The 19713-nt window shown below is 44.8% G+C and overlaps 1 protein-coding gene across 2 annotated transcripts in view; it reads left to right on the plus strand.

Moving 5' to 3' along the window:
* Window positions 1–9386, plus strand: part of LOC118360499 (adenylate cyclase type 6-like) — a 116798-nt gene extending 107412 nt beyond the window's left edge. For both annotated transcript variants that reach the window (XM_052484827.1, XM_052484828.1), the window contains exons 20-23: window positions 3336–3599; window positions 4223–4427; window positions 6112–6236; window positions 9191–9386. In XM_052484827.1, coding sequence (XP_052340787.1) covers window positions 3336–3599; window positions 4223–4427; window positions 6112–6236; window positions 9191–9319 — 723 coding nt within the window. In that variant the 3' untranslated portion in view covers window positions 9320–9386. The remainder of the gene's footprint in view (window positions 1–3335; window positions 3600–4222; window positions 4428–6111; window positions 6237–9190) is intronic.
* Window positions 9387–19713: the final 10327 nt, after the last annotated feature.

A 19713-nucleotide genomic window follows, 5' to 3' on the forward strand; every position in this document is an offset into this window, starting at 1 on the left:
GGACCCGGTCTCACACACACTGGTCTAGCAGGTGGAGTCCACCGCACGCCTCGACTTCCTGTGGAAGCTGCAGGTAGGACCCGGTCTCACACACACTGGTCTAGCAGGTGGAGTCCACCGCACGCCTCGACTTCCTGTGGAAGCTGCAGGTAGGACCCGGTCTCACACACACTGGTCTAGCAGGTGGAGTCCACCGCACGCCTCGACTTCCTGTGGAAGCTGCAGGTAGGACCCGGTCTCACACACACTGGTCTAGCAGGTGGAGTCCACCGCACGCCTCGACTTCCTGTGGAAGCTGCAGGTAGGACCCGGTCTCACACACACTGGTCTAGCAGGTGGAGTCCACCGCACGCCCCGTTTGTTGTATCTGGTGACATCACTAAGATTGCAGGGCTCGTTCTTTCTCCATTTATCAAACGGAGTGACGTTACTCTCACCTCTGGTCGAACTTTACTGTACCAAAAACCAATCAGCATTCTGAGTTCCTCTCAAAACCTACAGACAGACAGTGGTTGACCCATTCCCCTGTGTCTGTCTTCTCCAGGCCACAGGCCTTTTAACAAACCGTATCCCCATTCCCCTGTGTCTGTCTTCTCCAGGCCACAGGCCTTTTAACAAACCGTATCCCCATTCCCCTGTGTCTGTCTTCTCCAGGCCACAGGCCTTTTAACAAACCGTATCCCCATTCCCCTGTGTCTGTCTTCTCCAGGCCACAGGCCTTTTAACAAACCGTATCCCCATTCCCCTGTCTGTCCTCTCCAGGCCACAGGCCTTTTAACAAACCGTATCCCCATTCCCCTGTGTCTGTCTTCTCCAGGCCACAGGCCTTTTAACAAACCGTATCCCCATTCCCCTGTCTGTCCCCTCCAGGCCACAGGCCTTTTAACAAACCGTATCCCCATTCCCCTGTCTGTCCCCTCCAGGCCACAGGCCTTTTAACAAACCGTATCCCCATTCCCCTGTCTGTCCCCTCCAGGCCACAGGCCTTTTAACAAACCGTATCCCCATTCCCCTGTCTGTCCCCTCCAGGCCACAGGCCTTTTAACAAACCGTATCCTCATTCCCCTGTCTGTCTTCTCCAGGCCACAGGCCTTTTAACAAACCGTATCCCCATTCCCCTGTGTCTGTCTTCTCCAGGCCACAGGCCTTTTAACAAACCGTATCCCCATTCCCCTGTCTGTCCTCTCCAGGCCACAGGCCTTTTAACAAACCGTATCCCCATTCCCCTGTGTCTGTCTTCTCCAGGCCACAGGCCTTTTAACAAACCGTATCCCCATTCCCCTGTCTGTCCCCTCCAGGCCACAGGCCTTTTAACAAACCGTATCCCCATTCCCCTGTCTGTCCCCTCCAGGCCACAGGCCTTTAACAATCCGTATCCCCATTCCCCTGTGTCTGTCCTCTCCAGGCCACAGGCCTTTAACAAACCGTATCCCCATTCCCCTGTCTGTCCTCTCCAGGCCACAGGCCTTTTAACAAACCGTATCCCCATTCCCCTGTCTGTCCCCTCCAGGCCACAGGCCTTTTAACAAACCGTATCCCCATTCCCCTGTGTCTGTCTTCTCCAGGCCAAAGGCCTTTTAACAAACCGTATCCCCATTCCCCTGTGTCTGTCTTCTCCAGGCCACAGGCCTTTTAACAAACCGTATCCCCATTCCCCTGTCTGTCTTCTCCAGGCCACAGGCCTTTTAACAAACCGTATCCCCATTCCCCTGTGTCTGTCTTCTCCAGGCCACAGGCCTTTTAACAAACCGTATCCCCATTCCCCTGTGTCTGTCTTCTCCAGGCCACAGGCCTTTTAACAAACCGTATCCCCATTCCCCTGTGTCTGTCCCCTCCAGGCCACAGGCCTTTTAACAAACCGTATCCCCATTCCCCTGTGTCTGTCTTCTCCAGGCCACAGGCCTTTTTAACAAACCGTATCCCCATTCCCCTGTCTGTCCCCTCCAGGCCACAGGCCTTTTAACAAACCGTATCCCCATTCCCCTGTCTGTCCCCTCCAGGCCACAGGCCTTTTAACAAACCGTATCCCCATTCCCCTGTCTGTCCTCTCCAGGCCACAGGCCTTTTAACAAACCGTATCCCCATTCCCCTGTCTGTCCTCTCCAGGCCACAGGCCTTTTAACAAACCGTATCCCCATTCCGCTGTCTGTCCTCTCCAGGCCACAGGCCTTTTAACAAACCGTATCTCCATTCCCCTGTCTGTCCCCTCCAGGCCACAGGCCTTTTAACAAACCGTATCCCCATTCCCCTGTCTGTCCCCTCCAGGCCACAGGCCTTTTAACAAACCGTATCCCCATTCCCCTGTCTGTCCCCTCCAGGCCACAGGCCTTTTAACAAACCGTATCCCCATTCCCCTGTCTGTCCCCTCCAGGCCACAGGCCTTTTAACAAACCGTATCCCCATTCCCCTGTCTGTCCCCTCCAGGCCACAGGCCTTTTAACAAACCGTATCCCCATTCCCCTGTGTCTGTCCTCTCCAGGCCACAGGCCTTTTAACAAACCGTATCCCCATTCCCCTGTCTGTCCCCTCCAGGCCACAGGGCTTTTAACAAACCGTATCCCCATTCCCCTGTCTGTCCCCTCCAGGCCACAGGCCTTTTAACAAACCGTATCCCCATTCCCCTGTCTGTCCCCTCCAGGCCACAGGCCTTTTAACAAACCGTATCCCCATTCCCCTGTCTGTCCTCTCCAGGCCACAGGCCTTTTAACAAACCGTATCCCCATTCCCCTGTCTGTCCTCTCCAGGCCACAGGCCTTTTAACAAACCGTATCCCCATTCCCCTGTCTGTCCTCTCCAGGCCACAGGCCTTTTAACAAACCGTATCCCCATTCCCCTGTCTGTCCTCTCCAGGCCACAGGCCTTTTAACAAACCGTATCCCCATTCCCCTGTGTCTGTCTTCTCCAGGCCACAGGCCTTTTAACAAACCGTATCCCCATTCCCCTGTCTGTCTTCTCCAGGCCACAGGCCTTTTAACAAACCGTATCCCCATTCCCCTGTGTCTGTCTTCTCCAGGCCACAGGCCTTTTAACAAACCGTATCCCCATTCCCCTGTCTGTCCCCTCCAGGCCACAGGCCTTTTAACAAACCGTATCCCCATTCCCCTGTGTCTGTCCTCTCCAGGCCACAGGCCTTTTAACAAACCGTATCCCCATTCCCCTGTGTCTGTCCTCTCCAGGCCACAGGCCTTTTAACAAACCGTATCCCCATTCCCCTGTCTGTCCCCTCCAGGCCACAGGCCTTTTAACAAACCGTATCCCCATTCCCCTGTCTGTCCCCTCCAGGCCACAGGCCTTTTAACAAACCGTATCCCCATTCCCCTGTCTGTCCCCTCCAGGCCACAGAGGAGAAAGAGGAGATGGAGGAGCTTCAGGCCTACAACCGCCGGCTCCTCCACAACATCCTGCCTAAAGACGTGGCCGCCCACTTCCTGACGCGGGAGAGGCGAAACGACGAGCTCTACTACCAGTCCTGTGAGTGTGTGGCCGTCATGTTCGCCTCCATCTCCAACTTCTCTGAGTTCTACGTAGAGCTGGAGGCCAACAACGAGGGAGTGGAGTGTCTCCGGCTGCTCAACGAGATCATTGCGGACTTTGACGAGGTTTGTTTCTCTGTATGTACTTATTTTAATCATCCAATAGCCAATGAGGAGAGAGGGGAGGGGAGGAGGATGGGGAGGACTGAGGGAAGGTGGAGGAGTGGAAGATTCAAAAGTATAATGGCGGGAGATCGTAAATCGCTTAGGAATAGTCTGTCATGAAAGCCACAAATCAGCAATGGAGGGAACAGTAAAAATAGTCTATGCATGATGACATGTTCTGTGTCTATGAAAGAAGACTGTAGTTCGTAATGCTCTTCCTTTCCGCTGATGACAATCCTTTGACTACATCTTTACATTACATATTAGTCATTTAGCAGATGCTCTTATCCAGCTAGGTGGGACAACCACATATGTCAGTCATAGTAAGTACATTTTTCCTCAATAAAGTAGCTATGAGCAAAGTCAGTGTGAGTAGGGGGATGGGAGTGTTAGTTCACCAAAGGCTATTTTTTTTCTCTTTTTTTGACTTGCTTTTCCCTTGTGAAAAATGTATCAACTCCTACAAAAATGTCCATGAATTATAATCCACAGAATAATTTAAATTTCCTGTTGCTGCAGGATTTTTTCCCCCTGCTGTAGCAAACTGTCTCAAATGAAGATCCTATGTCTGTTCCTCCCCCCAGATCATCAGTGAGGACCAGTTCCGCCAGCTGGAAAAGATAAAGACCATCGGTAGCACTTACATGGCAGCCTCTGGCCTCAACGACTCTACCTACGACCGTGAGGGACGATCACACATCCTGGCTCTGGCAGACTACGCTATGAGACTCAAAGAACAGATGAAGTACATCAATGAACACTCCTTCAATAACTTCCAGATGAAAATAGGTGAGTCCCTGGACCTATAGTAGAGATAAGGTAGGGTGGTATGGTAGGAGCAGGAGGAGGAGGAGGAGGAGTATTAGGAGGAGTATTAGGAGGAGTAGTAGGAGGAGGAGGAGGAGTATTAGGAGGAGTATTAGGAGGAGTAGTAGGGGGAGGAGGAGGAGTAGTATTAGGAGGAGTATTAGGAGGAGTACTAGCGGGAGGAGGAGGAGTATTAGGAGGAGTAGTAGCAGCAGGAGGATTAGGAGGAAGAGGATGAGTAGTAGTAGGAGGATGAGTAGTAGTAGTAGGAGTAGGTGGAGGAGGAGTAGTAGCAGTAGTAGCAGTAGGAGGAGGAGTAGTAGCAGCAGGAGGAGTAGGAGGAGGTGGTAGTAGGAGGAGGTGGTAGTAGGAGGAGGTAGTAGTAGGTGGTAGTAGGAGGAGGTGGTAGTAGGAGGAGGAAGTAGTAGTAGGAGGAGGTAGTAGTAGGAGGAGGTAGTAGTAGTAGGAGGAGGTAGTAGTAGTAGGAGGAGGTAGTAGTAGGAGGAGGAGGTAGTAGTAGGAGGAGTAGCAGTAGGAGGAGTAGTAGGAGAAGGAGGAGAAGCAGAACTAGCAGGAGGTGGAGGAGGAGTAGGAGGAGTAGCAGGAGTAGTAGTAGCAGGAGGAAGAGTAGGAGCAGGAGGAGGAGTAGTAGCAGGAGGAGGAGGAGTAGAATTAGTAGTAGGAGAAGGAGTAGTAGGAGAAGTAGAAGTAGCAGGAGGAGGAGGAGTATAAGTAGCAGAAGGAGTAGTAGGAGCAGGAGGAGGAGGAGTAGTAGTAGTAGGATGAGTAAGAGGAGTATTAGGAGTAGTAGATGTAGTAGTAGTAGGAAGAGGAGTAGGAGTAGGATGTGTAGTAGTAGGAAGAGGAGGAGGAGTAGGAGGAACAAGAGGGGGAGTAGTATGAAGAGGAGGAGCAGGAGAAGGAGGAGTAGTAGTAGGAGGAGGAGTAGAATGTGTAGGAGTAGGATTGTAGGAGTAGGATGTGTAGGAGGAGGAGTAGGAGGAACAAGAGGAGGAGGAGTAGGAAGAGGATGAGGAGGAGCAGGAGAAGTAGGAGTAGTAGTAGTAGGAGGAGTAGGAGTAGTAGTAGTAGGAGGTGTAGGAGGAGGAAGAGGAGGATGAGTAGGATGAGTAATAGTAGGAGGAGTAGTAGTAGGAGGAGTAGGAGTAAGAGGAGTATTAGGAGTAGTAGATGTAGTAGTAGTAGAAAGAGGAGTAGGAGTAGGATGTGTAGGAGAAGGAGTAGGAGGAGGAAGAGGAGTAGTAGTAGAAAGAGGAGTCGGAGTAGGATGCTATCTGCGTATCCGAACAGTTGTGTGTAAACGAAAGACAGTCACTGAGAAATGCTGTCGGCTGCAGCTAAATTAAAACAGTGTACAGTAAGTGTGTATTTTGCGTTTGTGAAATAATTTTTGATGTAATATGAAAGTGGAAGGATTTATGTTTCTAGAACCATACCGTAATTAAGAATCCATTCACGTTTAGAAGGAGTATTTGGCTGTCTTGTCTTCCAGAGCCAATTCACCTGGAAAACAAAACATGTGATGTCCTCGGGACTATAAGAAGTAAGGTTAGGCTCCATTGTTGGGGTAGGGTTCAGTTAAGAGGTAGGTAGAGTGAAGTGGTGTGAGGCAGGGAGGCAGGTTGACTGTGGTCTCCTCATGCAGGTCTCAACATGGGTCCGGTGGTGGCTGGGGTGATCGGGGCCAGGAAGCCCCAGTATGACATCTGGGGGAACACTGTCAACGTAGCCAGTCGAATGGACAGCACCGGTGTCCCAGACTGCATACAGGTACATACACCTAGTTATATATGTCATTGAGTCCTACAGCTTTCACTTTTAGCACTTATTGAAATGCAATATTAATTAGTCAATTCATTTAATGGATAATAAACAGATGATGAGCTTGAACTCAATATACAGTAGATTGTGTCCCCTCAGTTCTTCATGACCAATGCTTCCACCTGCTGTACATAAAACCCTACTGCAGCTCATGAGAAGGGCTTACCAAGAAAAACTTTCCAAAAGGACTTATTTGAGGCAGAAAGGAGTTGGAGCACTTAACAAAAGAGGCAGAGATTCATTTATTTGAATCCATTATTCAGGATGAGTACAGGTGACTGACGTTTAGGCGTCAAGCTTGACATCTTCCTTAAGAGTATTTTGCGACCATGAGTTTTTACAAGGAAGGAACAATAGCTGTAACTAGATACCAAGTGTTCCACTTCAACTAGATCTACACTTTCCATCATATACTCTTCCTTCCGCTGTGTAGTGCCTTGAACATTATAGAATAGAACAGAACACAATTGAATAGAATAGAACAGAACACAATTGAATTCCAGCCGGTGTCTATTCCACAAGTTACCACCAGCAAAATCTATGACATTAAAATGCCTATTTACTCTGTTCCATCTGACTGCGCAATCCACTATCTCATCAGCCCAGCCAAGCAATTTACAAATGTGATCTCCATCATAAAAATCATCTAGACATTATCTCACATTTCTTTTAGACTAACATTTAGTTTTATACAGCGGAGATTTGTATAAACCTTGCTGTCTGTCTCTCTGACATTTGCAATATTGTTTCAATATTCAAATTCGATCTCCAGCTGTCCTATATTAATGAATGTGTCAGGAGTCAGGACGAGACAGACCGGCATGCAGCTTTTCTCAGTCGGTCGAAATCATGAAAGCTGGCATCATTGTTATGGATATATACAAACAAATGTCAACTGAAAAAAGGTAAAACTAAATGTTTGGAGGGTATATTGGCATGGGTGTTGTTTGGCCCGAGACCGTGCCAATATCCTCCAAACACTGGCTTTATCACTGTATCACTTTAATACAACGGCATATTCAAATAATGATTGATATTTTTACATAAAAAACGTTATTTTTATGAATTTATTCATACTATTTCATCCTTCCACAACATATATAGTCCTGACAAAAATCTAGGGTTGCTACCCAACCCGGCTGGTCGTATGTTCTCTCGGTTCAGTTGCCAGAGACGTGACCCAGTCGTTCAGTCTTTCTGTTCTGTATCTATGGACACGACCCAGTCGTTCGTTCTAAATGTTCCATTGCCATACTGGCTGGCGACGTTCTTATCCCTTGCTTCCTAGCTAGTCAACCATGGCTAACTTAGTCACGTCAAACAGTGCAGACAGAATAACAACAGTAGCTGCATTTGCTTTTGTTTACGTTGTTTTCTAGTGACATTTATTTAGACACATATACCAATGAGCTAATGAGGTGTGATTTCGCAGGGCATAGAAAATGTGCTCTCTCGTCAGGACACTGTTGTTCAGAGGATCTAGCCAACAACACAGATAACACAATCACTTCAAGCTGGAAACAAGCTGCGCTTTGTTCCGTTTTACCTTTTTTCAGTCAACATTTCTTTGTAAATATCCATAAAATTGTGGGGGTGGCAGGTAGCCTAGTGGTTAGAGGCAGGTAGCCTTGTGGTTAGAGGCAGGTAGCCTAGTGATTAGAGGCAGGTAGCCTAGTGGTTAGAGGTAGGTAGCCTAGTGGTTAGAGGCAGGTAGCCTAGTGATTAGAGGCAGGTAGCCTAGTGGTTAGAGGCAGGTAGCCTAGTGGTTAGAGGCAGGTAGCCTAGTGGTTAGAGGCAGGTAGCCTAGTGGTTAGAGGCAGGTAGCCTAGTGGTTAGAGGCAGGTAGCCTAGTGGTTAGAGGCAGGTAGCCTAGTGGTTAGAGGCAGGGAGCCTAGTGGTTAGAGGCAGGTAGCCTAGTGGTTAGAGGCAGGTAGCCTAGTGGTTAGAGGCAGGTATCCTAGTGGTTAGAGTATTTGGTCGGTAATCGAAAGGTTGCAAGATCGAATCCCCGAGTTGACAAGGTAAAAATCTGTCGTTCTGCCCCTGAACAAGGCAGTTAACCCACAGTTCCTAGGCCATTATTGAAAATAAGAATTTGTTCTTAACTGACTTGTCTAGTTCAATAAAGGTAAAAACATTTAAATAAAATAAATGATGCCAGCTGATTCATGATTTCAACTGACTGAGAAACGCTGCCTCTCTGTCTGTCTCGTCCAGGCTCCCGACATGTTTATTACTATGGGACAGCTGGAGATCCAATTTGAATATTGTCATGATCGTCATAAGAAGTGGACCAAAGCGCAGCGTGGTGTTAATGCATCATTTAATAGATGACAAAAAACACGAAATAAACTGTACAAAAACAATAAACAAATAACGACCGTGACGCTATCATAAGGACTGTGCTGACACAAGCAACTAACATAGACAATCACCCACAAACAAACAGTGAAACCCAGGCTACCTAAGTATGATTCTCAATCAGAGACAACTAATGACACATGCCTCTGATTGAGAACCATACTAGGCCGAAACATAGAAATCCCAAAATCATAGAAAAACAAACATAGACTGCCCACCCCAACTCACGCCCTGACCATACTAAATAATGACAAAAACAACAGAAATAAAGGTCAGAATGTGACAAATATTGACATTTTTTTTACAAATGTCAGAGAGACAGAGAGTAAGGTTTATACAAGTCTCTGCTGTTGAAAACTAAATGTTAGTCTAAAAGAAATGTGAGATAATGGCCTGATGCTTTTTATAATGGAGATCAAGTTTATAAATTGCCTGGCTGGGCTGATGAGACAGTGGATTGAGCAGTCACAAGGAACAGGGTAAATTGGCAATGACACACACACATACACACACTTAAGTGTTCTTGTGTTGTCTTGTCCCAGGTGACCACAGACCTGTACCACGTCCTGGTACAAAAGGGCTACCAGCTGGACCACAGAGGCCTGGTTAAGGTGAAGGGGAAGGGAGAGATGACCACATACTTTCTTACCAGTGGTCCCAATGGTCCCTAGGGCAGTTAACCACCGACGGTCATGGGATTACCGCTGGCTGCTAATGCATGAAGAAAAGAGAGATGAGAGGGAGAGGGGGGTGAGTGAGTTAGTGGAAGAGGGAGAATGGGGGAAGAAGTTGGAAGAGAGAGGGGGTGAGTTAGGGAAAGAGGGAGAGTGGGGGAAGAAGTTGGAAGAGAGAGGGGGGAGTGAGTGAGTTAGGGAGAATGGGGGGAGTGAGACGAGAGGGGGGGGAGTGAGTGAGTGAGTTAGGGAAAGAGGGAGAGTGAGGGGGGAAGAAGTGAGAAGAGAGAGGGGGGAGTGAGTGAGTGAGTTAGGGAAAGAGGGAGAGTGGGGGGGGAGTGAGAAGAGAGGGTGGGTGAGTGAGTGAGTGAGTTAGGGAAAGAGGGAGAGTGGGGGGGGAGTGAGGAGAGAGGGGGAGAGTGAGGAGAGACCGAGAGAGCAAGAAAGAGAGATACAAACGGCCAATGAACACTGGAACAAAAATTTAAAAAACAGTTCAGCTCCATGATGGACAGGTGTTTGTGTGTGACCATGTATTCTTCTGCACACAACTTTAGAGTTGCGTCTCAAATGCCACCCTATTCCCTATATAGGGGCCCTGGTCAAAATTAGTGCACTATATAGGGAATAGGGTGTCGTATGGAACGCACACACATACATTTTTTTCTTACTTCAACACTTTTTCGACAAAGCTACTTGAAAGATATAAAGAAATAATTATAATGAAGACCTGTTGCCTTACAGAACAAAAGGCTATATTCGTTTTGTTGTGAGCTACACTACAAGTAGTTCACGTCTGGAGTCATTATTTATTTTTCACTGAAATGGATAGTTTTTTGTTGTCGTGACGACCTTGGAACATAAACTATATATGTATTATATGAAATATGCAAAGATAAGAAGAAAAGGATGAACACGACCAAAGAACACGTTTGATTACGAGAGACTGACTCTACATACATCTACCAATTTCAGTTTGAAATGAATGCAGAATGAACAACTGAAATGATTGACAACAAAGGCCACAGAAATCAACGTTCTTTGATAGCGGCGAACACTTACAGAATATTGATAATCTGAAGGAGAACTGAGAAATCTGTCTTTGGTTGTGCACAGCGAATAAAGAGAGAGACCACACACACACACGGGTTACAGTTACTAGTTACTTGTCCAAAATGTAGATTAACCCAACTCAGTAAAGTAATCTGATTACTTTCAGTTACTTAGGGATTACTTCCCCTTAAGAGGCGTAAGAAAAAAACTAAAAGGATCCATCAAACGCATTTGGTGTGACATCACAGTGGTCTCTGACATCATAGTGGTCTCTGACATCATAGTGGTCTCTTAACATCATAGTGGTCTTGACATCATAGTGGTCTCTGACTTGTGGTTAGACTCAGTCAGTTGGAACAAACTTAAATTTGGCCTTTTTTCAAGGCTGAATTGAATGTCATTGATAATACAGGTGTCGTGATATATTTTTTTGTCAAACAGCCTTTCTGAATTTCTAAGTAATCCAATAAATAATCATCTCCTTTTTGAAAAGTTTATGTAAATCTGATTACAATATTTTTGCTGGTAACGTAACTGATTACTGTTCGTTTTTTGTGTGTGTGTAATCCGATTACATATAACGAATTACCACACACACACACACACACACACACACACACACACACACACACACACACACACACACACACACACACACACACACACACACACACACACACACACACACACACACACACACCAGTCTTGGGTTGGATTTCTGTGTTCCTTTCAGGGCCTCTATTGTGTGCAGGCTAACAAACCCACAGAAGGTTGTTTTCTCTTTGCTAGGTATGATCAATTACTTTCTCTCTCTAGATGTATTTTTTGGTACAAGCCAAAACAGAAACTTTAGTGAAGGACAAACAAACAACTGCATTGGTGCCATGGTACTGGAGAGAGTTTTAACTGCTATGAGATGTTTTCTATGAAATAAGTGTGTGTGTGTGTGTGTGTGTGTGTGTGTGTGTGTGTGTGTGTGTGTGTGTGTGTGTGTGTGTGTGTGTGTGTGTGTGTGTGTGTGTGTGTGAGAGAGAGGGGGTAACTGTATGTTCTCTTTAAAGGGGCACAACTTTTCACTGTGAGGTTTTTAAAGATACGGTATGACAAATGGAGTGTACCCAAATGGCACCCTATTCCCTATATAGTGCATGACTTTAGACCAGAGCCATATGGGCCCTATTCCCTATATAGTGTACTACTTTAGACCACAGCCCTATGGACCCTATTCCCTATATAGTGCACTACTTGTGACCAGACACCTATGCACCCTATTCCCTATATAGTGTAATACTTTAGACCAGAGCCTTATGCACCATATTCCCTATATAGTGCACTACTTTAGACCAGAGCCCTGTGGGTCCTGGTAGTGCGCTATAGGCCCTGGTCAATAGAAGTGCACTATATAGGGAATAGGATGCCATTTGGGATGTAGAAATACTTTCTTGCCAAAATGATTGCATGTGTGTTGTTATTATATCTTATACTTTGGAGTTGTGTTCATTCCTGATTTTCATTGTTGTTGATTTTATTTGTATTTTTTAAATCACCTTTACTTCATGTATTTAATTCAAATGTTATGTGATTATGATTGCAATTCCATTCCAACCCTAAATGTAGAACAAACACTCATTGACTTTGGATTGTATTAAAACATATGGGCAGGAGGTGGTTGTCTACACATAGTAGGCCTACAGTACAATGTATTCAGAGAATACACAACAGTTATTATTTTAAGTCCACTAGCTGTTACCTTGAAATAAGGGTTACATCTATAGCAGTATCTGTACTACATAGTAGTTAACGCTATCTGATTTGGCAAGTAGAAGATGTTCGCATGACTGTAAATTGGATAAAAAATCATCTGCTAAATGGCATATTATTATTATACAGTATAATAGTCTCTTTACCCCCGAAGGAGTACTGTATTTTGAAACTGTTATTTTATTAATGTACGTAAATCACTAAAGATATTGTACGTCTATGGTGACACTACTACTACTACTACTACTCGTTATTTTCGCAGTACTAACATTATCTACCTTGTATTGAAAGAAATGACCAGAAAGCCCAATGTGGGCTCCCAAGTCAGGACAGGGATGTGACCTGTTCTTTTGCACCAACATGGCAAAAGGGTAGAGGGAGAGGAAGAGCTACTGCTGTGTTTATACTCTATGCCACTCTCTTCCCTTGGTACTCTGAGTCTCACTATACTGTATATGAGGGGAGGAGATTATATAGGGCCTACCATGGTGACTCGGGTTCTCTGTCTATCTATCTTCTCCCTCAACCATTAGAAATGAAAGAATAAAGAGTGGAATAAAGAGTGGACATGCCCAATAAGAAATGACTTGTTTTTGTTTTCCAATGCAAAACGTTTAGCTACAGTTTGCCCTAATGAACACGAATGAGCCTGCTGATCCCCTGAGCAGCCTGTGTGTAGGAGGGAATGGATATGTGATTGAATGAAGTGGATTGGTTTCCCCCTTTTATTTGGTATTTTTTCCCCATTAGTCTCTTATTGTATTTGAGTTGAAAGGTCAACAAAATAATGTTGGTTTGTTTGTTTTTCCATTCCAAAAATAACACTATACCAGAATTGAAGAAATTCAATGGTATTCTCGTTTGATTTCCCCTTGATACAAAATCAATAAATGGCTGTTATGTATTATTGATGATTGTCATTCAGTTATTTTTCTGTTATTATTCAATCAATGTCTGCCCCTAATCAATGTGCTATGTTAACCTATATGTTTTGCTGCTGTTTCATTGCAATGCACATTTTAGTCAAATAATAAGTTAGTGAAGTTATTGGTAATGTCATGTTCATAATAATGGGTAACACGTTACCTTAAGTTTTTTCATTTTGATCATTTAGCAGATGCTCTGATCCAGAGCGATTTGGGGTTAAGTACCTTGCTCAAGGGCACATCGACAGATTTTTCACCTAGTCGGCTCAGGGATTCGAATCAGCAACCTTTCGGTTACTGGCCCAATGCTCTTCACCGTTGGGCTACCTGCCACCAGTTGTTACTATACCCCCTGTCAACTAAACATGAATAATAACTGTAGTAACAACACTGTAGTCACATAGGAATTGCTACGTAACTACATGGTTTTAGAATGGGAGTTAGCCTCGTTGCACCATCCTGATCCCGCCAGCTAACATAACATTAGGCGCAGCGGTCTAAGGCACTGCATCTCAGTGCTAGAGGCATCACTACAGACCCTGGTTCGATTCCAGGCTGTATCACAACTGGCCGTGATTGGGAGTCCCATAGGGCGCCGCACAGTTGGCCCAGCATCGTCGGGGTAGGCTGTCATTGTAAATAAGAATTTGTTCTGAACTGACTTGACTAGTTAAATAAAGGTTACAATTTTTTTTATCAGTTTTGCTAGACTAAACCAGAGCACAGCAGTAAGCATGGTGGATTAGGATGCGGCTAGCAGGGTTGGGATCAATTCATTTAAATTCCAGTCAATTCAGGGTTTTTATTTCTCAACACACCACACAGAAAGGAATAGCTAGTACCACTGGAGGGCAATGTAAGACCTCCCATACTTTCACTCTTCTGCCTTATTCACCAGTCAACTGATAGAACTAAATCAGTTTGATTATCCAATAATTGTATTTTAACGACAGACCAATAGGCAATTAGTTGAACAATTTAATTTACTGCAATAGATGGAATTCCTATGCGGTATCATTCAATCTCAACTCTGGACCTCGAAGCGGGTTCCACTGCATTTTTTTCAATGTTCCCCTTTAATCAGGGACTGACTTAGACCTGGGACATCAGGTGTGTGCAATTAATTATCAGCAGGCCCCAGACCTCATAGGGTAAGAATTAAATACCCCTGCCCTATATAGTGCACAAATGTTGACCAGGGTCCTATGGGGACATACCCATGGTTTTGGTAGACTATCGTGTTGGTGGAATGTCAGAGTTCCACAAGCAATGTCAATAAACTCTCTGCGATCAAGATTTAGACCTTGTGCATTAAGCTGAGAGATGGAGGCAAGCAAGTGGCTTCTCAATGTCTGAAGTTAAATCCCAAATGGCATCCTATTACCTATACAGTGCAGTACTTTGGACCAGGGCCCTATTGGTCTTGGTCAAAATTAGTGCAATAGGGAATAGGGTGCCATTTGGAACAAAACAGAATAAATCAGTCTACAGTTTCAAGACGGCAGTAGTGGAGATGGTATTTAATATCTTTGACATGAATAATGTAACTACGTTGAAGTAATGGCTGTGTTAACTTAGACCACAGCATTCTATGCTGAGCATTAATTAAACGTGACTGGGGGGGTTATCTAGTTTATAGATTTCTAGGTTGGTGGTTTGTGTGGTTCCCAATTAGAGGCAGCTGGTAATCGTTGCCTCTAATTGGGGATCATATTTAGGTAAAATCAGAGTGATTTTGATGTAGAATAAATGAATCTAGGCTTCAGATGTTTTAAAGTTGTATTCCTGGTTGCAAAGTAACAGTAGACAAGCCCATAGACCTGACGGACCGTCACAGTCCGCTCTGTGTCAGTAACGTGGAGTTTAGTTTTCTTTAGGACCCTGCAGACGGCAGTTAATCATTTCAACGAATGGCACCTGTTCGGTTCAAAGGGGAAATCGGGAGGCCACGGTGCTGGTGTATCCTTTTCGCGCTGAGTAAAATAAACTTTTAAAATGAATACCTACGTCTATCTTATTTTCAATACTAAATAAAGTGCCTCGCAAAGCCGTCTCTTCAAATTTGTGAACAGGTTCCAAGGTAAGAAAGAAAGCTCTCCGGGAGACAACGCATCATTGCATCTGTCTTGTATCGTACAATGAACGGTTTTTTCCCTTGTGCACCAGAACGGCTACATTTGTATTGCAATAAAGTTATGTTACTGTATGTAATTTCCTGTGAGACACTTATACAACAAGAAACGATAGGGATAGTGGCAGCTTGTTATTTTATCCTATGTCATACATTTAGTTATTTTGTTTGTGTAAATCACAAAGGGAAAGCTTACTTTTTAAAACTAACTCAAGTCATATTTTATATGCTATAGTCAAATACTTCCTGATCATTTTGTCACAACCAATTTCCTGCTTCTAGCATCATCTAACAACGACGAGCTGGAAAAGATCTTAGATGAGGCAACGTGTTTAAAAACCACTCAAATTTACTTGGGAATTATTAAATTAGAGTTCTGTTTAGGGCTTACAGTGCCTTCAATAATTATATGGTTATTTACTTTCAAAAGCCTATTTAGTATAGTAGTGTAACAATGTTGCAGTTTCATGTTCACTTGTAACAATGTTGCAGTTTCATGTTCACGTGGTGTCTATAGTATCTAGCAGTGGTATGGATGGTATACATCACTCCTCACCTCTGTTGCCAACCCTTTGTACTGTTTCCGGTATGTAAATGACTGGTTCACCAGATTTATGGGTGGTCTTCCTATTCTCACTGCATAGTGCTATTTGGATAATACACAATTTATATAGTGCTTTACAATAGTAGAAACTAAATGTAAAAAGGAGAATAAAACAAAACAACACCAGACTAACATCAGAAAGAAACAGAGAAGGGGTATGGCTAATGGAGGGCATGAGTGAACGCGTAGGTGTTGTGTGTCAGAGGGGGAGTGTGTGTTTGTGTTTGTGGGGGGGTTAAGCTTAGGCCATGGTGAACAGGTGAGGCTTTAAGAGGGACTGAAAGATGGTGCTGGTCTCAGTCATGGTTGGAGCAACCCCGGAAACGGCCCTGTCACCAGAACACTGGAGCTTGGACCTGGGAAGCAGCAAGGTGGCCTGCTGTGGTGGAACAGAACTAGTTGGAGCTTATGGAGGGAGCTTGAGTTGCATTTGTCGAGATGGGAGATGAATGCATGGATCAGATTTTCAGCAGCAGGACAGGAAAGGGAGGACCTGACTTTGGCATTAATGCTGAGGTGGAAGAATGAGGTTTTGACAGTCTGTTGGGATATGGTGGACGAAGGAGAGGGTGGAGTCCAGGATTATGCCACGGTTGCATGTGTGTGGAGAGGGAGAGACAATGGTATCATCAATGGTTTCCAACTTTGCTGAGTGTGGTTTTTGTTCCTATGAGGAAGTTCGGTTTTTGTTACTGTTTAGCTTGAGGAAGTTGTGTTGCATTCAGATTTGTATTTCAGAGGCAGTATTCAATGTGGGTCAGAGGTGGGTTGAGGAAGGACTTGGTGCTGAGGTAGCCCTGGGTGTCGTTGGCGAGCCCTTCCAAACAGTGCAGATTATATCCAAATAATAGAAAGATAACACTTAAGAATAAATACACAATGAGTAACAATAACTAGGCTATATACACAAAGTACCAGTACAGAGTCGATGTGCAGTGGTACGAGTGCCTCCAACACCCAGGCCCTTCACCAGGTAGTTGAGGTAGATAAACTCAGCAAAAAAAGAAACGGCCCATTTTCAGGACCCTGTCTTTCAAAGTTAATTCGTAAAATCCAAAATAACTTCACAGATCTTCATTGTGAAGGGTTTAAACATTGTTCCCCATGCTTGTTCAATGAACCATAAACAATGAATGAACATGCACCTGTGGAACGGTCATGAAGACATTAACAGCTTACAGACGGTAGGCAATTAAGGTCACAGTTATGAAAACTTAGGACATTGAAGATACCTTTCTACTGACTCTGAAAAACACAAAAAGAAAGATGCTCAGGGTCCCTGCTCATCTGCGTGAACTTGCCTTAGGCATGCTGCAAGGAGGCATGAGGACTGCAGATGTGGCCAGGGCAATAAATTGCTATGTCCGTACTGTGAGACGCGTAAGACAGCTCTACAGGGAGACAGGACGGACAGCTGATCATCCTCGCAGTGGCAGACCACGTGTAACAACATCTGCACAGGATTGGTACGTCCGAACATCACACCTGCAGGACAGGTACAGGATGACAACAACTGCCCGAGTTACACCAGGAACGCACAATCCCTCCATCAGTGCTCAGACTGTCTGCAATAGGCTGAGAGAGGCTGGACTGAGGCCTTGAAGGCCTGTTGTAAGGCACGTCCTCACCAGACATCACCGGCAGCAATGTCGCCTATGGGCACAAACCCACCGTCGCTGGACCAGACAGGACTGGCAAAAAGTGCTCTTCACTGACGAGTCGCGGTTTTGTCTCACCAGGGGTGATGGTCGGATTTGTGTTTATCGTTGAAGGAATGAGCGTTACACCGAGGCCTGTACTCTGGAGCGGGATCGATTTTGGAGGTGGAGGGTCCGTCATGGTCTTGGGCGGAGTGTCACAGCATCTTCGGACTGAGCTTGTTGTCGTTGCAGGCAATCTCAACGCTGTACTCTGGCCTTCTTTAAGATGGGGGTGACTGCAGCTGTTTTGTAGTCTGACTCCACAGCTCCATGGGTGAGGGAGAGGTTGATGTACAGTAGGTATGATCTGGACAGAGAGCAGGCAGGCTTCAATGAGAACTGTGGGTAGAGGATCCAGGGAGCAGGTTGTAATCTTCGATGGCATGACGAGTTTTGAGATCTAGGGAAAGTCAATGGGGGGAGAATGTGGAGAGTCGGTTTCAGAGGTGACTGTTGGGAGGTTGACGGGGAGGGGCAGCAGAGGCAGATTGATCGGTCAGTGATGTTTATTTTGGTGATCTTGACAAACTAAAGGAAGGAGTTGCAGAGTTCAGTGGAGGGAGAAGAGAAAGTGAGAAAGTGTCATCACGGGCTGAAGTAGTTTGCTTACTTATATTTGGCCTAGCATTCACTGATAATAGTCATACAATGATGGCTTTGAAGTACAGTATTGTTATAGTACAAATTCAGTCTATTATTTGTTAATAAAAAAGTTGTCCAAAATAAAAAAACTTTGTAACAAAATATTAACATTTTGACATCTGGATGGTTATTTGTTACGGTTCAAACATTAATGACATTTTATTGGAAGGGCAAACTTTATATTAGAAGTTGTTCTGAACACATTTTCCATACTACATGGTAGAACTAGAAAGAGTCCTCTTTCTTCACATGGCATGTAACCGACGTCCAGCATAAAAACAAGCCAAACAGACTGTTAACATTCCACATTCGAGTCAGTAGTGCTCTGTGTGCCAATGTTGGGCACTTGAACCACGAGAGTGTATTGAATCAATGATGGAAGTAGGCTTTCCTTGAGAGGACTGGCTTAAATGAATGAGAGTTTTTAAGAGGTCCTAAGCCGTGTTCACCGAAGCCTGTCATTATTGTGATTGATACCCCCTCGTAAAGCAGGATGTGTTGAATAGCCTGAGTCCAATATCTGTTTGTGTGGTCTTGCCAGCTCCATTGAATGACTAATGGATTTGTCACGACAGCACAAACCAAGCCATATGTCACATGCGCCGAATACAACCGTTGTAGACCTTACAGTGAAATGTTTACTTACAAGCCGTTAAACAACAATGCAATTTTAAGAAAAATAATTGTTAAAAGTATTTACTGAAATAAACTGAACTAAAAAATTACAAATAAAATTGAAAAATAACAAATAATTAATGGCTAGTTGTGGAGCTGAATTTATCCAGGTGTGTTTGTCATTAGTCGTGTGTGTGTGTGTGTGTTATGTGAGGCGTCATTCATTAATGTGTGTGGGAGCTGCTCAGTCAGCCGACAGCTGAAGGCCCACAAGGTGAAACACACATCCGGGAGGGGGAGGGGAGGGTATGACCGGTGTTTACTTGGACAGGTGTGTTCTTGGCTGGGGCAGGTGAGTGCAGGCAGGTATGATTTGAATTTAAAGTGGACACATTTGAAATACATAGTTGCTTCAGCCAATTGAAATCCACAATAAAATGGTAAAAATGATTGAGGACAACAGACGTATTGTGGTTCTCAGGTGTTAATAAGTCCAGGGGTGTTCTCTGGCTGGAGCAGGTGTTGGTCACTCTCTTCTCTCTACTCACGCGGCGTGTGTGTTGTGTATGTGTGTGTGGCTATTCCTCTGGGACTCCTCGTACACCCAGGAAAGAGAAAGCGAGAGAGAGAGAGTAGCTATGACAGTGGATGAGTGCTATGAGAGTTGCTAGGTACACGCATAGTACAGGCTGGTTAAGAAGAGCTGACTGGTCCACATCTTTTGACATTTGGCAGGTAGTTATTATAGGCATCTGTTTTTGGGTAGAACTACATTTTAAAACTGCAATAGATTCACCTTGGTAAAGAAAGTATTTTTTGTTTGAGTCTATTTAAGAAAATTGCAGATATTCTTGAATAGCTCTTTGCTGCCATTACTAAATAATACCTCCAGTTTTAAATTAACTATCTATTTTCTCCCCCTCTTTCCAGCAGCAGCCATTTTGCATTGACCCACCACC

Source organism: Oncorhynchus keta, chromosome 28, assembly GCF_023373465.1.
Source record: "Oncorhynchus keta strain PuntledgeMale-10-30-2019 chromosome 28, Oket_V2, whole genome shotgun sequence".
Classification (NCBI taxonomy): domain Eukaryota; kingdom Metazoa; phylum Chordata; class Actinopteri; order Salmoniformes; family Salmonidae; genus Oncorhynchus; species Oncorhynchus keta.